A 16,991-nucleotide genomic window follows, 5' to 3' on the forward strand; every position below is an offset into this window, starting at 1 on the left:
AAAAGGACATTTTTGTAAGCTGTTCAAAGAGGAGGCTACCTGGTGCATCTCTGGATGATTTACTGTTCAGGTCTTGCCTTCTTCCAGCCAGTCTCTGCCAGATCTGCATCATTCTACCATGTCAATGAATTAGATGTGACTGGATCATACTCCTGATCCAGAGGTGCCATGCAAGTCAATCTCAAAGGAAGCTGTCAGGTGCTTCTCTGCGTGAGTCACTGATCTGTTAGTTTCCCAACACGAGGCACCCTATATCAGTGGCTCACACAGAAATAAAAGCGACAGGAACTTCTGAGGTAGAGTAATTTTTACTTTTCCACATACACAAAGCAAACTGTAAGTGCAAGGGTCGAACTAGAAGACATGCTGGGAGATCTGCAATCCTTAAAAGTGAAATGTCAGATGCGGTTCCTGATCCAGATCAGAACCAAGCAGGAAGTAAAGAGGAGCTTTAATCCTGCTGCACCTGCCCCATTTCCCCCCGCAAGTCTATTAGTCAGAAGGAATAAAAGATGAGTGCTGTTCTTTGCACCATATGACCTTGTTCCAAAGCAGGCCCCCCATCAACCTGAAATCTAGATTTCAATGATGATGAGATCCTCGTGATCTCCATCATGTCTAGGTTACTCCCCCCACCCCCACCCCCCAAGACTGAACCCACCTCTCAGTTTTAGTACAGAAAATGAAAGTTAGGGAATCACGCTGCTGAATGTATAGGCACTACAAAACCAGCCATCAGCAGATATTCTGTTAGAAGCCTGTCAGAGAGGCAAAGCTCAGCTCCAAGGAGATCACCCAGCCCCTCGTTCAAGAATTAAGCAGTTCCCCCTTTGAAGCAAAGAAAAACAGGTTTTGTTTTTTCTCATCTCAAAGGGGAAAGCCCAGGAATTCCGTAAGTCATACTTGGAAAAAGCAGAACTACATGCGGAAGTTTTGCTTTCCTCCGGTTGTTTCCTGTGTTGCGGGGGTGGGAGAAGAGCTCCATGGAGAAACAGCTGCAGGTAACAAAATGGCCTTTGGGGGATTCTATTTTCAACTTCTTCCCCCCACCATGTGGAACATAGGTAAGCATTCTCAGGCACCATAAGGTTGCAGCATCCATCTCAAACACTGGGGCCGTTTCTACACGGCTTACCTTTCCTCGGAACAACCCGGAACATCGCGCAAAAAACGCAGAAGATTGCGTTTTCTCTTGCGAGATTTGTGCGATGTCACGCAAATCTCGCACGAGAAAATGCGATCTTCCGCGGTTTTTGCGCGATGTTCCAGGTTGTTCCGAGGGAAGGTAAGCAGTGTAGAAACGGCCTGGGTCTATCTGTAATTATCACCTGAATAGAACTATGGCATGTATATTTTAAATTCTAGACCGACAGAGAGACAGACAGAGGTATGTATGTGTATTTGTGTGTATACACACATATATACATAATACATACACATTTACACACACAAACAAACAAACAATGCTACGTTATACATAATCCATTTCAGGTTCTTAAAGACATTAGGAGTAGGGTTGATAGTTAAGAAAGTACACACTACATGTTTCAAATTTTCCCCACAATTTTCCATTTAAAAACAAACAAAATCAGGATGGATTTCTACACACAATGCACAGTTAACCTGTGGAACTCACTTGCCCTGGGATGTGACGGCCACAAAACCTGGAATGCTTTAATTCATGGAGGACGAGCTATCAATGGCTACTAGTTATGATGGATATCTACTCCCTCCAGTACCAGAGGTAGTGTGTTTCTTAATATCAGTTGCTGAGGAGCACAAGCTTCCTAGAGGCAGCTGTTCAGCCACTTGTGAGAGAGATGAACTAGAGACTAGAACTTGTGAGAGAGGTGAACTAGAAGGGCCTTTGGTCTAAGCCAGCATGGCTGGTCTTATTTTCTTATGTTCTTAAAATCGCCTCAAAAACGTAGATTAAAAACACTCATCAGATCTCGGAATCTAAGTAGGTCAATACTTGGATGGGCGACCACCAAGGAAGACACTGCAAAGCAAGGCACTGGTAGACCACCTCTGCTTCTCGCTTGCCTTGAAAGCCCCTTGCTGGGGTCGCCATAAGTCGCCATATGCATGCAAGCATATCCTCATCAGCCATTGACCAAAAAGCCATTAAGTTACGCACAAAAAATGCAACTTTTGCCCCCACCTTTTTTGCTGTTCTCTTTCTCTGTTTGCTCCTTTTCTTTGCTCGGCTTCTCACCTTCTTCAGCGATTGTTTCCATCTCCTTCAGTTCCATCCTGCCAAAAAACCAAGACATAAATCCTTTCATACAACCCCATTCCTCTCAGTAGCCCTCAGGATCCCACTAGATAAATAACAGTTGGAGTTTGCTTGTTTCTTATCAGACACCATAATAATAATAATAATAATAATAATAATAATAATAATAATAATAATAATAGATTTATATACTGCCCTTCAGGACAACTTAATGCCCACTCAGAGCAGTTTACAAAGTATGTCATTATTATCCCCACATGAGAGAGAAGCAAGCAGAATTAGCACAGATTGGACAAATATACTCACCTTGGAAACATGATCGTGTTTCGGGAAAGCGGAAATGAAGTTTCCCTGCCTGACAACACTGAATCTACTGTCCCCGGCCTCTACATGGAATAAAAAAAGAGTTATACAATGCATATTAACTTGTGGTATTCTCTACCTGACTCAATAAAGGAAGCCATAAGCTCCAGTTTGCAAGACCTGAGCAAGACCTGATTTGGCAAATTCATGGAGGACAGGTCCTAATCAGGGAGATGGCAAATGGAGCCTCCATGTTCAGTGGCAGTGTACCTCTGAATGCCTAGAGCCGAGCACTTACGGAGAAGGTTTCAGATTTTGTGCCTTTTTAAAAAGTTTTTCAGGAGTATCCTACCTGTCACTCTGGATACCAGAGTAAACTGACTTTGGATGTCGTTCAGTAGGGCTCTTTATCGGTTCTTCATATGGCTTCCAACAAAATAGGAAGTGATCATAAGCCAGGAACATGTTCTTTGCTGAAAACAATGGATTTTTTTAAAAAAACTCTTACCAAATTCTAAAAGCCAGATTCTGTCACGCACCAAAATCTGCAGCAGGCAGCAAATTGTATTTCGCAATAGCCAACCGGTGCCGGATGCCGAGGGTGGAAAGGTTGGGCATTTGTTGGGTCCACAAAACCAGCGAAAGCTTCATATTCCTCTAGCACTCTCCTTTCACCTGCTACCTTAGTTGCCTTTCTTCCAGTTCCTCCTGCAGTCTGGCTTCTACCCTCTGCATTCCACCAAATCTGCCCTCAGCAAATCACCAGTGAGCTCCTCACTGCTGGATCGAAAGATCTCTACACTGACGAAGGGAACTTTGACTCTCGAAGGCTCATATTCTGGAAATCTAGTGGTCTTTAAGGTGCTACTGGACCCGAATCTTGTTCTTACACTGTCCTCATCGTCTGTGATCACTTTGTCACCTCTGCTACAGCTGATCAGTCTCTTCTCTCCTGCTGGATTCCTTTCACATCCTACGATTCCATGTCTGTGCCCTCAGCTACAAGTCCTCCATGTCTAATCAGTCTTTTCAGCATTTCCACAGAGAGAAGTTCTTCCTGTTTTCCTTCTCTTCAGTGGACCCCACAGGGACTCGTCCTTGTCTTTCTTCCACTCACCCTCTACAAATTGCTCATAGGAGAACTCATCAAATCCCAACATGTTCAGTACTCTTTATACACTCAGAGGACACTCAACTATGCTTCACAACCCCTGGACTTTCCACCTCTGTCCCATACCGTGTCTCCAGTTGCCTGTCTGATATTTCCACTTGAATGGCTCATCAAGGACTCAAATTAAAGATGGCCAAAGACTTGCCTTTCGATTGTCCCCTCGGCCTCTGTTTCCTCATACTCTCTTCATAACAGCTCATATAAATCGCTCTATCCATCTTACAGAACAGGTGCAAAGTCTTGCTTCTTTCTCAGACTCTTCTTTCTGTGGCTTCCCATCTACACTCCATAGTGAGCTCGTATCAATTCTCCTTTTACAACACCGCAAAAATACAGCCCTTCTTCTCCATCTTCTCAGACTCATGCTCAGATCATCCCTCATCTTTCCTACAGCAACCTCTTTCTTTTCTGGTCTTCCTCAGAGCCGGACCACACGATACGAATTACGCGCGAATGACACGAAAACTTACTTACACGTGTTCCAACATTGTTTTCAACTACACGCGCCAGGACTGCAGGACCTCCATTGAACCAGTGTTCGCAGTGGCACAGGTTTTCTCTGCGTACCTTCAAGATATCCCATCATGCATCTCCACTTTGCACAGATAGGAAGTGGAAGATATAGGAAATAAGGACGCTCTGCATCGCCAACTTACTGATCGTGACCGCGTACACGCACCGTCGCGGCTACACTGGAGCAGAAATTTTTGAATGCATGCCTGAACCAGGACACGTGCTCATCAATAATAGAATGTTGGACATGGGCATTTGGGGTAAGACAAGACTCCTGACACTCGCTCGGTTTTGTGTAATTCGTATCGTGTGGTTCGACTCTCAGGCACACCTCAACCCTTTCACCTCTATCCAGGTCTGCCCCCTAAACCCATCACTTATTGAATTGTTCTGACGATATGATTCCTCTCCCAAAGTCCTTGTTTTTGTCTTCAAGGTCCTTATTCTCCTCTGATCTGTCTGCTGCCATATCCTAATATACCCCTAATCCAAAACTGCTTTGCCTCCAGCTATACCACCTTCAGCTGTCCAAGGGTCTCTTGCTTCTCTCCACTCTTTCTCCTTATACCTGAAAATGCCCCCCCCCCAGAACACTTCCTTAAAAATCCCTACTGAAGGTCTACCTTTAGCCCAAATTTTGAGTTCTTCTTCCCTACCCTAACTTAAATAGGTGCATTGAAATGAATGCACATCTTTGATAGAGCCATACATCAGGACTTAGAGACAGGACCACAGCTGATTGGTACACTAGTGCATCTGCTTTGAACGCAGAAGGTCCCAGGTTCAGTCTCCAGTTTCTCTAATTAACAGGATTAGGGAAGAATGATGTAAAAGATCCTCTGAGAGCAGCTGCTAATCAGAGTAGATAATCCTGATATTGACAGACGAACGGTCAGACTCAGGATAAGGCAGCAACAAGAGAAAAATGAAAAAAAGACCTAACCCAAAATGAATTAGGTAAGCAAAAAAGTGACTTAATTCATGGTGTTTGGGGTCTTTTCCCCTTCAGTTTTCTCTTGATGTTTATTCTGATGGACAAACAGCCTCTTACTAGATCAGCCCTCCTTTTTAAATTCTACAACACCATCAGGAAAGTTGAGTACATGGGACAAATTCCAAAAGCCTAACCTCAGGAGAAAGAGCCCAGTGGTGCAGAGTGGTAAGCTGCAGTACTGCAGCCCAAGCTCTGCTCACGACTTGAGTTCGATCCCAGTGGAAGCCGGGTTCAGGTAGCCGGCTCAGGGTTGACTCAGCCTTCCATCCTTCCGAGGTCGGTAAAACAAGTACCCAGTTTCCTGGGGGTAAAGTGTAGATGACTGGGGAAGGCAATGGCAAAGCACACCATAACAAAAGTCTGCCAAGAAAACATTGTGATGCGACATGGGTCAGGAATGACTCGGTGCTTGCACAGGGGACTACCTTGACCTTTACCTAACCTCAGCAGAAAGCAGCTTCCTGCATTACAGTGTGACTCAGCTTGAAAGGCTGAGCTATGGAAAGTCTCCCCTTGGTCATGAACTTATCAGGTGGTCTGAAGCTAGGCAAGTTGTTTCTTATCCTTAGGCCAGATTCATACATGCAATAAAAAAGTGGTCATTCAGATAGCCACTGTACCCTTCTAAATCCAATGAAATCAATGAGCTTTGAAGGTTGTGACTCCGCTTAGGAGTGCAGGTAGGTGGATTCCTGCTTGGGGAAAAAAGTCCATAAGACTTTAAAAAATAGCAAGAAAAGCTCTACTCTCTGTCTTTCCGTATACTATTAGTTTGCTACTTGCATAGAAGTTTTTAACACATAGGGCTGCATTGCAAACCTAATTCTCCACCTGCAGTCTGAAGCGGTACAATCCATTTGACCTGCTCGAAGCTCCACCACCTCAATGCCACCCATCAGAGAGCACCCATCAGCAATACAATAGGGTTGCCATCCTCCAGGTAGGGCCTGGAGATCTCCCAGAATTACGACAGATCTCCTGACTGCAGAGATCACTGCCCCCGGAGTACATGACTACTTTAGAAGGTGGGCTTTGGAAGGTATTATACCTTGCTAAGGTCTCTCCCCTTCCCACACCTCACTCTCCTAAGGGTCCACTCTTAAAATCTCCAGGAATTTCTCAACCTGGAGCTGGCAACTCTAGCAACAGAGGAATGATTATTTAATAATTTACTTCAATTGTACCCTGTTTTTCTCTCCAATGGGGATCCAAAGCAGCTTACATCATTCTCCCTCTCCTCCATTTAATCCTCACAACAACCCTACAAGGTAGGTTAGGCTGAGAGGCTGTGACTGACCCAAAGTCACCCAACAAACTTCCATGGTAGAGTAGAGATTCGAACCTGGGTCTCCTAGATCCTAGTCCGACATTCTAACCATTCCACCACACTGGCTCTCTCAATACCACACTCATATCTTACAGGATTATTGTAGTGTTTGCAAAAAGACAATGAAGTACTCTAAACACCATTATGCAGTTTATAAACATTAGCTTTGTCAGTGGAAAAGATTTTATGTTGTTCGCAACATAACAACATCGGGCCTGCCGATGCATGAGCATATAACACCAGCACTGCGTCAGCTGCACTGGCTACCAGTGGAGTACTGAATCAGGTTCAAGCTTTTAGTATTAACCTATAAAGCCCTATGCAGACTGGGACCGGCATATCTGTGGGACCACCTCTCCCCATATGAACCCCAGAGGACTCTCCGTTCCAGTGAGAAACATCTGCTAAAGGTCCCTGGCCCCAGGGAGGCTCGCCTGGCATCGACCAAGGCCAGGGCCTTCTCAGTCCTGGCCCCAGCCTGGTGGAACGCCCTGTCTAATGAGACCAAGGCCCGGCAAGATTTGCTATCCTTTTGCCGGGCCTGCAAGACGGAGCTGTTCTGCCAGGCATATGGGCAGTGCTAGATGGAGCCCCCCTGGCTGGTTGATGAGGCCCTCCCCCACCACCAATACCCCCCATTTTTTTTAAAAAAAAAACCTTTTTAATGCAGAGGTGCTCTGAAGTTGTTTTAAATTTTTGATCAGTTGAATTCTGTGCCACTATGCTAATATTTATCATTTATAATTGTATTTTAATTGTGTAAATGAGATGTTTTTAGAATCGTTAATTATAATAATTGTTTTATATATTTTAACCTTTATGTATCTTGTAATCAGCCCTGAGCATGCTAGAAATGTGGGGAGGGCGGAATAAAAATCGAAAATAAATAAATAAATACATACATCAATAAATAAATAAGCACCAAAAGGGAAGGTATGAACTTACGTTTGAAAGCGCTTTTAGCAAATTCCCGCTCCCGTCCATGGCCTGAATGAAGTCTTTATAGAATTTCATTTTCACTTTGTTGTCCCGGATAACGAGGACGCCGATTCCCTTGAAAGTGAACTCCACATTTTGCTTGTTGGCAATGGACCGCGAGAAAAACAAGAGCGTCTCTCGGACACATCCTTCCACAGTCTCCCTGTTAAAGGGGCCCTCCAGGGATAACACGATGAAATTCAGCTTAACAATTGGGATATCACCTGATTTGGAGGGAGGGAAAGAAAAATTGTGTAGAGAAATGGTTTGTATGGGAAGCAGGACCTCATAGGAACATATTATGAAGATGTCACCAAGAACTTTGTGGTATGCCGTCCTCAGCAACTCCCTTTTGGCCAAAACACTAGAAGTGCCACCTTCTTCTCCTTTTGGGCTCCTCTAGAAAGGCCTGACTCACACCTGCATCTAGCATTAAGGCAGTGCAACAGAGAAGCGTGCAAAATGTTTGTTGGGAAACTCCATGTTTCTCCCCCAGCCATGCAGCAAACCATTTTCACATAGGTCTCATTCACATATGCAAAAGAATGAGATGGTGGCACAGACCAAACCATTGCAAGTCACAAAGGAATGGTCCCACATGATCAAATCTCCCTGCAAATACCAAAGCAAACCAGCAAGAAAGGGAGGGGAACCTTTCTCCTTGCTGTGCTGGTTTGGTGTAGTGGTTAAGAGTGCAGGACTCTGATCTGGAGAATCGGGTTTGATTCCCCGCTCCTCCACTTGAAGCCAGGTGGGTGACCTTGGGCTAGTCACGGCTCTCTGGAGCTCTCTCAGCCCCACCCACCTCACAGGGTGTTTTGTTGTGGGGATAATAGTAGCATACTTTGTAAACTGCTCTGAGTGGGCGTTAAGTTGTCCTGAAGGATGGTATATAAATCAAATATTGTTATTGTTGTGTTGTTGTTCTGTTTGCAAGAAAGAGCAAACAGTTGCCAACCTCCGGATGGGGACTTGGATTCTCCCAGAATTAAATTGATCCCCAGACGACAGAGGCCAGTTCCCCCTGGAAGAAATGGCAGCTCAGGAGGGCAGGCTGTAGTGCAAAAAGCTTTGGAGGGCAGACTCTAAAGCATCCCCTCCTCAAACTCCACCCGCCACCCTTCCCACGCACTGCTCCCCAAGCACTACCCACAAACCTCCAGCAATTTCCCAAGTCTGAGCTGGCAACCCTCAAGGACATTGAAAGCCAGACTCTTCATCTGTTGCATGTGCGAACTACTCTAAGCCTTAACCACACTCCAAGAGAGTCTTTTCATGACCAGTCCCTCTTGGCCTACTGTAGACTCAGGTGTGTATCCCTGTTCTGGGCCTTACTGTGCCCATTCATATTTCTGCCTACCCTTACCTGGAGTCCAGTCTTGCTTTATGTGTTACTCCTGCTTAATGACTCCTTTTTCCTTTTCCTCCCCATGATACCATCAATTCAAAGAGTAAAGAAGTAACAGGATAAGCTTTCTACATTTTGAAGGTGTCCACTCTACCAGGTACTTGTTGGGGATGCTTTGGGCAGGGGGCTGGACTAGATGGTCTGTAAGACCCCTTCCAACTCTATGATTCAATGGTTCTATTCTATGATTCTAGGCAGTCCCAGATCTTACGATTATCAGATGATCACCAATCCACATCATCCACAAACCACGCACAGGAATGGAGAACCATACCTAGTCTCCATTGCTGCGATTTCACATGGAGCAATTCAAATGCCAGCAAGTTGCCAAGAACAGCCCTCAATCTTGGCCCTTCTCTCACATATCAAACAGACTGATCTTTAATTTTTTTTAAAAAAATGTACAGATACATGTTCGTTTTTATCCCTCCATCCTGGCTAAAAAAGATCAAAACCTTGTTAAAAGAAGTTGCAGGTTTGTGCTGTAAAAGATTTGCATTTGTGGATGATGTTGGTGGCACTGGTGTTAGCCAGTAGGTGCTCATCACATCTTTTTCCCAGCTCAGCCTGAACAATGCCACAAAACTTCAGGACCATCTTGCTTTGCAGAACATAAACCATGGGGAGGGGGGGAGGCGTGAGGGTTTTGAATGCGGCCGCTGCCTCCCTGAAAATGTTTGCAATAAAAGCACTCTTGCCCATTGCCTAGTGTCCCAAAGACCAGTATTTATTCTGCGATTTAGCCGTTTGCATAACTGCTGCCACCAACATGCCACAGCCCTACTACCCTTTCAGAAAAGAACTTTGCCCTTGCATGGCATTGGTTGCTTAGTGATTAACAGCCTCCGCAGAGAGTAAAGTGTTCACTGCATACACAGCAAGAGAGGAAAGCCAGACTTTTTACCTGGAGTGTATATTTTGCTACGCTTCAGTCCATGAATCTGCACAAGTTTCTCAGACAGAAGGAACACAGGCCTTTGGATGAGGCTGTATTTATTGGAGCCAATTTCAAGTTTCTGCCGTAAGAAGGAGAATGTGCCCAACCCTGGTATTAGGACACCCTGGAAAAGGGGATAATGCCAGATGAAAAGACATGTTAGTCTATGATGGTGGAAAGTTCTGTCATGTTGCAGCCAACTTATGGCAACCACGTAGGGTTTTCAAGGCACGAGACCTTCAGAGATAGTTTGCCGTTGCCTGTCCGTACATAGCAATCTCAGACTCCCTTGGTGGTCTCCCATCCAAATACTAACCAGGGCCAATCCTGCTTAGCAGCAGAGATCTGATAAAATCAAGCTAACCTGAGCCATCCAGACCTTCTTTTTCATGAAGCTCACTGGATGACCTTGAGTTAGTTACCTTTTTTCCCCAGCCTAACTTACAAGAATAAAATGGGGGAAGGACCATGTTTGCCATTCCTGTTCTCCTTGAAGGTATGGTGAGATTTTTAAAATCTAATAAATAAAAATGCAAGCAATAGTATACATAGCAAGTCCCACCTTATTCATGGATAGCTGCTTTTCAACAAATTCGAAAACGGTGTCCCAAATACTAAAGATCTCTGAAATGGAAAAGGAATTCAGGTTTTATCATGCATTATAGAACACCCTCTTCCTGTAAAAAGAGACGAAACTACAGCCCGAGTGTTATCAGAAGCTTCTCCCTTGCGATATATAGCTCCCCGCAGGACCAGTATCAGACTGATAGTTTAGGCAATAGGGTTGACCTACCTCGGTATCATTTTTAAATTTCATTTATGGACTTAAAGATTTTGCTGCAGAGCAAAATGGAAGCTGGTACTTCCAGATGTGCTTTTCACTGAGATTTCCTGAACGACATGATTATAGGCAATTTAGATTGATACAATGCTGAGCCGAACAACACAGGTCTGAAAGTGATATAAGCAAGACAAACTTTGCAAGAGATCAGGTGGGAGCAGAGGTTACAAAGGGTGAGTGTATGTCTAACAGAGGACTCCTTATGTTACACCAAAACCCCTGTTTAGCCATTTCAATGTCTGCATTCTTATCTGAGAGTTGGATACTCACAGATCTAAATCAGGAAGGTTGGTGTCGTGTAGTGGTTAGGGTGTTAGGCTGAGAACTGGGATGACTGGGTTCGAATCCCTCGCTCAATCATGGAAGCCTGCCAGGTGACCTTGGGCCCCTCTCAGTCTCTCAGCCTAATTTACCCACACGAGATTGTTGTGGGGAATTAAGTGGAGGAGGGGGAAAGGATCTGAAAGCCTCTTTAGGTCCAAAATCAGGGGAGAAAGTGGGGTACAAGCATTTTGGGGGTGTAGTGTAGTGTAGTGGTTACAGTGTCAGACTAGGATCTGGGAGAACTAGGTTCAAATCTCCACTCTGCTCACTTTAGGGCAGTTACACACTCTCAGCCTAACAAACCTTATAGAGTTGTGAGGATAAACTGGAGCAGAGGAGAAAGACGCAAGCCACCTTGGGTCCCCTTTGCGGAGCAAGGCGGGGTATAAATGAAATAAATAAATGTGGGCAGGAAAGCGAGCGACTCCATTTTCTCACGGAAATTAAAATGATTTGAAAGTTCTTCACTTCGGCTGGATCTGTCCCTTGGCAATCAAAATTCTCTAAAGGATTTCTGGAGGAAAAATACCAATACTTGTAAATTTTGCCCAACCTGGGTACAAGCAGCTCAAGGGGTTTTCGGCAGGAAAACAGCTGGTGATGAAAGGATTAAAGAGCTCCTGGCCCATTCCCTTCTCCTCCCCTCCCCTCCAGAACCAGCCTCAATAAGTATACTTGGAAAAGAAAAAATATGTGCATAAGAAAGATGGGGGAAGCTATGCTGACCTTTACGGTGGGTGTTACATTAATGACCCCTGTAAGTCATACTTTTGGGATCTGCCACCTTTAGAAAGACAACACAAAAATATGCTCTTTTTCAGCAATCACCCATGTATTGGAAGAAATGCAGTAATGTAGGTACGTTTGCTCATGCTTGGTAGCAATGCCCCAAAATTAAAACATCCTGGGAAGAGATCCTACACCAAATTAAACTAATAACAAATTATGATATACCACTAGATCCTCAATTAGTATTTTTAAATTTATGGCAAAATAAAACTGTACCACCCTTAAGGAGAGATCTAATTAATAATCTATCGGCCATAGCAAAATCATCAATAGCCTCATTTTGGAAAAAACAAACGCCTCCCTCAATGAATCACTGCCTTTTTAAGGTGTGGGATCAACTTATCATAGATAAAATAACAGATGCTCTATATCATCATTCTAACCCTACATCTCCATCAAATGTTTATGAAAAATGGTAGCCTTTCTTAGATTATATAGATAGAATAGAATTACGTCCTCCAAATCGTTTGTATCAAAACATTCTTAATATATAATATAAACAACACTACCGTCCATCTGTATTGTTATTCTATGTGCCTGCTGTTTAAAGTTTGTTGGTGTTTATTATCTTTAATAAAAATGGAGGGGAATATGCTCTTTTTCACTCCACATTCCTTTGAAGTATTTAATGTTATTATAATTGTTGTTCTCCACACCATGGACATGCATGTTAATTTTGCACAGCACTAAGAGCAAAAGAAGCAGGTCCCTGCCCCAAGGAGCTTCCAAACTAAATTTCAACAGCAGAGGGAATATTACAGAGAGGTTAAAGGGAGGCAGGAATAGCAAGGGATTAACATGAAGAATGCCACAATGCATATTGGAGCATCTTTACCGTTTATTGCCAGTGCCTACTTTTGAGCTGGATGGTACAGAAAGTCTCCCAGAGTTTGCCTGGGGAACTACATTATCCGGGAGTTGGCTACATGGCAGTCTGCCCTGATGAAAAGAACAGCAACCATTTCTATATAATGAGGAATTTTGCAAGGAGCAGCTTAAGACCGGCAACAGTACAAAAGTACGCTTGCAAACTCCCTTTTTAAAAAGTCAAATAACGGGGCAGGTGGGTGGAGGGGGGCTCAAAACTGCAGGAGGACCTATTATGACACACACTGCTCCTTAAAACGACTCCGCCCATTCTCCCTCGCTGCCCCTCTGCTCCATCCCAAGACACCTATACAATGCCCCCTCTCTCCCTCCAAATCCCTTCTCCATGTCTTTCTCTCCCCCTTCTTCCCTATTGTCAAAACTTACACTGCAATCTCTCCCGCCTCGTGCTCTTTAAAGTACCATGCATATTAACGATACTCTACCAGTACTTATAAATGGCTAATAATGGTACGGATTAATCCCACCGCATGGCTAACCCACTGCTGTTAAGACATAAACCTGCCTGGAACTGCTTACCCTCTGAAGTGAGCTTGGAGAGGGTATAAAACAGGCTCCTGCCACTCTCTAGGACTGCAGTATGGATGGTGTCCAGCATTTTGGCATCCCAGTGGAAAGCAGGTAGACTGCGCTGTGTTGGGGATGTTCGCCCAAGGATAGGAGCTGTCTGTCACATCTCTTTCCCCTTCACTTGGCTTCCAAGCAGAGCCAGGGCAAACTCTCCCCCATTGCCTTCTTTCTGCTTCTAACCCTCCTCATCAATGCCCAAAACAAAGAGGAGGGAAAAGGGGGGAAAGGCAAAGCAGCAAGGAGCGAGAGTCGCCAATGCAAAGCCTCAGGGGGAGGGGCGGGGCCATGAAGGCGAGGGGCGGGCCGTCTCTAGGACGCCAGTCTACCTCACAGTTACTAGGGGAGACGTCATAATAGAACAGCCCCGCCCTTCCATGCTCAATACCTTAGAGGGCAGACGCTCATTGGGTGGCATGGTGAGGAGCAAGGCTAGAGAAATAAAGACAGTGGATGATTGGCAGGAGCAATAACAAATAAGGATGGGGCCTTTCTTTTCATAGACCGGCTGCTGTTCTAATTCAATGGGCTAATCGTTTAATGCTACGTTTAATAAATATTAAATAGCCAAAGGCTGGGAGGGAGGCATATAAGTGAAATAGCCAAGGGAGCCTTCTTGAAAGTAATAATGTTAATTGTTAGTATTATTGTTAGCATCGATAGTAACAATAATTATTACTTATTACTATTAATACTATTACTAATAACATCTTGGCAACCTCAAAAGCTGAGTCTTGATCCCAGAGTTTGCATACAGAAAAGAATTGCTATATGTTTGGATCAACTCCTTCCGATGTAAATGTGTGCAACACTTTCAAGGTGGGTTTAGGGTTGCCAGCTCCAGGTTGGGAAATTCCTGGAGATTTGGGGGTGCATCCTGGGGAATTTGGGGAGGGGATGGGCCTCAGCAAGTTTAATGCCATAGAATCTACCCTCCAAAGCAGCCATTTCCTCCAGAACTGGTATCTGCAATATAGAGCACAGTTGTAATTTAATTTAATGTAATTTATTATATTTATATCCCACCCTCCCCGCTTTCGCAGGCTCAGGGCGGATAACAAATACAAACACCATTAAAAACATTTAAAAACATTAAATAATACATTTAAAAACATTTTAAAACATTAGATATTACAGTTCATGCTGCATAGTGGTTCATACATGCCTCTGTGTTCGCATAGGGGCGATGGTTTAACCCCCCCTTCACGGGGGGGGGCACTGCCCGGCGTCAGCCATATGCCTGGCGGAATAGCTCTGTCTTACAGGCCCGGCGAAATGCAAGCAAATCTTGCCGGGCCCTTGTCTCGCAAGACAGAGCATTCCACCAGGGCGGGGCCAGGACCGAAAAGGCCCTGGCCCTGGTCGACGCCAGGCGGGCCTCCCTAGGGCCAGGGACACTTAAAAGATGTTTTCCACGAGAGCGGAGAGTCCTCCGGGGCTCATATGGTGAGAGACGGTCCCTCAGATACGTCGGTCCCAGTCTGCGTAGGGCTTTGTAGGTTAACACCAAAACCTTGAACCTGATTCGGTACTCCACTGGCAGCCAATGCAGCTGGCGTAGCACCGGTGTAATATGCTCCAGTCCCCACCTGGAGGATGGAAACTCAACAGATACAGCAGTGATGAACATTGGATAGGCAGAACTGTGTGTAACTCAAATATTTGTACACTAGTATACATATGAAAAATTGTCTGTCTGTCTTTATTCATTGTTGTGTGTCTCCTCTGCGGCAATGGCTTTGTATCAGGTAAGCAGTGATGCAGAATAAATCTACCATTGGTCACTGTAGCCCAGTTAACAAATTACGGTAAATGCACAAACAATCTATGAACAGTGTACTTTTGACTGTATGTGCGTTGAGTAAACCTGATGTTATATTCAACCCATGTCAAGCTGAATGTGTGATACAAACTCCACATTTAGTCAGGTACTGGTTCCAAGTTTCATTCATTAAGTGAACGCAAGCAGGCTCTTTCTTAAAAACAGATGTATGTACGTAAAGGCAGGTTGTACATGTATTCACTGTAAAACGCAAACAGGGCTTGTAACGCACTGTATGCAGAGCTGCCCTCGAAGACAAACCACCAAGCTACAATTGGTGCAAATATGCAAAATGCATGCGCCAAATGTGCCTTTGCTAGACAGTGGACCTTACAAACCTTAAAACAGCTTCACTGGCATCCAATAGGCTTCTTGGTTCAATTCAAGAAGCAGATTCTTACCTATAAAGCATTGCAAAAAAAACCATACTTTCTTCCATCTTCATTTATCCCAGGAGACAGCTCCCTGCTTTGACTCATCCAATCGGGCCACATGATGGATACATGCCATAGTGACCTTGAGTCTAAACTACTGTAATGCATTCTCTATGGGTCTGCCCTTGAAGTCAGCTTAGAGACTCCAGTGTATACAAAATGCTGCAGTTTGGTTATTATCAGGAGCTAGGAAGAGTATGGATATTGTACCCATTCTGCAGTCAATCCATTCATTACCTATCAGTAGATTCAAGTCAAGGTACTTATTATCACATGCATGATTTCATGACTTCGGACTCTCATAGCTGTGGGATCGAATCTCCTGCCATGCTCCGTCGTGACAGCTTTGTCATTTGAACAAAGCTTTCTGAAGCTGCCACCATGCAAATGGGTAAGATTGATAGCTGTCTGTATACATGCATCCTCTGTTGTGCACCCTCCCACATACAAATCTTGTGGAATGGCCTGCTCAAAGTCAGGAAGGTTCACTTCCGACCTTCTGCAAACTACGTAAATACAGAATTGTTCAGAACATTTTTATAAAGATCATAGGGTGAAATTCTAACCATGGTTGAGGAGGGCATGTTTATAAAGGGTTGTACTCTCCGCCGCTGTGTACAGCACTGTGTACCTGCTATTACTGCATTTTTCTTCTTTTGTAATTTCATTTCCTGCTTTGACATGTCATGTCTGATACTTCTTTGCATTGTTTCTAATTTTTGTAATCCTTGTCCTATTGCATTGCTTATTAGATATCTCATGCTATTAGAGTGCACTGTTTTGCACCATGTAATCCACCTTGAGTCTCAGTGGGAAAGGCAGGTTAAAAATAGAGTAAAGTGCAGTGCAAGCACCGAGTCATTACAGACCCATGGGGGGACGTCGCATCACAACGGTTTCTTGGCAGACTTTTTGTTACACGGTGGTTTAAGTAAATAATATTCAATTTATATACTGCCCTTCAGCACAACTTAACGTCCACTCAGAGCGCTTTACAAAGTATGTTATTATCCCCACAACAATCACCCTGTGAGGTGGGTGGGGCTGAGAGAGCTCTGACTGACCCAAGGTCACCCAGCTAGCTTCAAGCAGAGAAGTGGGGAATCAAACACAGTTTTCCAGATTAGAGTCCTGCCGCTCTTAACCACTACACCCAACTGGCTCTATATAAATAAATTTACAACCAGGGGCCAACACTCCTGAAGGGCTGTCTCTGTCTGTATGATCCTTCCCACATGCCAATTCTGGTCTCCTTGGTAGACCTTGCTTACAGTGCCCTCTAAATGGCAAATTTGGACTGCCTCTGCCAAGGATTGTGTTTCCCCAATTGCTCTTTGGTGTTATCGAAGGGGCTGCTAGATAATCACGTAAAGCAGACAAATGGAGGATATGATATTCTTCCAGCAGGCTTGTAAGACCGTCCTGTTTTGCAAGGCTTTAGAATGGATACAGGACT

At 44.4% G+C, this 16,991-nt stretch overlaps 1 protein-coding gene across 1 annotated transcript in view; it reads right to left on the reverse strand.

Annotated features, from left to right (window-relative positions):
- Window positions 1-13,498, reverse strand: part of CCDC81 (coiled-coil domain containing 81) — a 41,575-nt gene extending 28,077 nt beyond the window's left edge. Inside the window, exons 1-6 of the mRNA XM_054973943.1 lie at window positions 13,232-13,498; window positions 10,433-10,494; window positions 9,838-9,994; window positions 7,493-7,749; window positions 2,546-2,625; window positions 2,165-2,256 (exon numbers count right to left, since the gene is read on the reverse strand). Of these exons, the coding sequence (XP_054829918.1) occupies window positions 2,165-2,256; window positions 2,546-2,625; window positions 7,493-7,749; window positions 9,838-9,994; window positions 10,433-10,494; window positions 13,232-13,310 (727 nt within the window). The 5' untranslated portion in view covers window positions 13,311-13,498. The remainder of the gene's footprint in view (window positions 1-2,164; window positions 2,257-2,545; window positions 2,626-7,492; window positions 7,750-9,837; window positions 9,995-10,432; window positions 10,495-13,231) is intronic.
- Window positions 13,499-16,991: the final 3,493 nt, after the last annotated feature.

This window comes from Eublepharis macularius, chromosome 3, assembly GCF_028583425.1.
Source record: "Eublepharis macularius isolate TG4126 chromosome 3, MPM_Emac_v1.0, whole genome shotgun sequence".
Taxonomy (NCBI): Eukaryota; Metazoa; Chordata; class Lepidosauria; order Squamata; family Eublepharidae; genus Eublepharis; species Eublepharis macularius.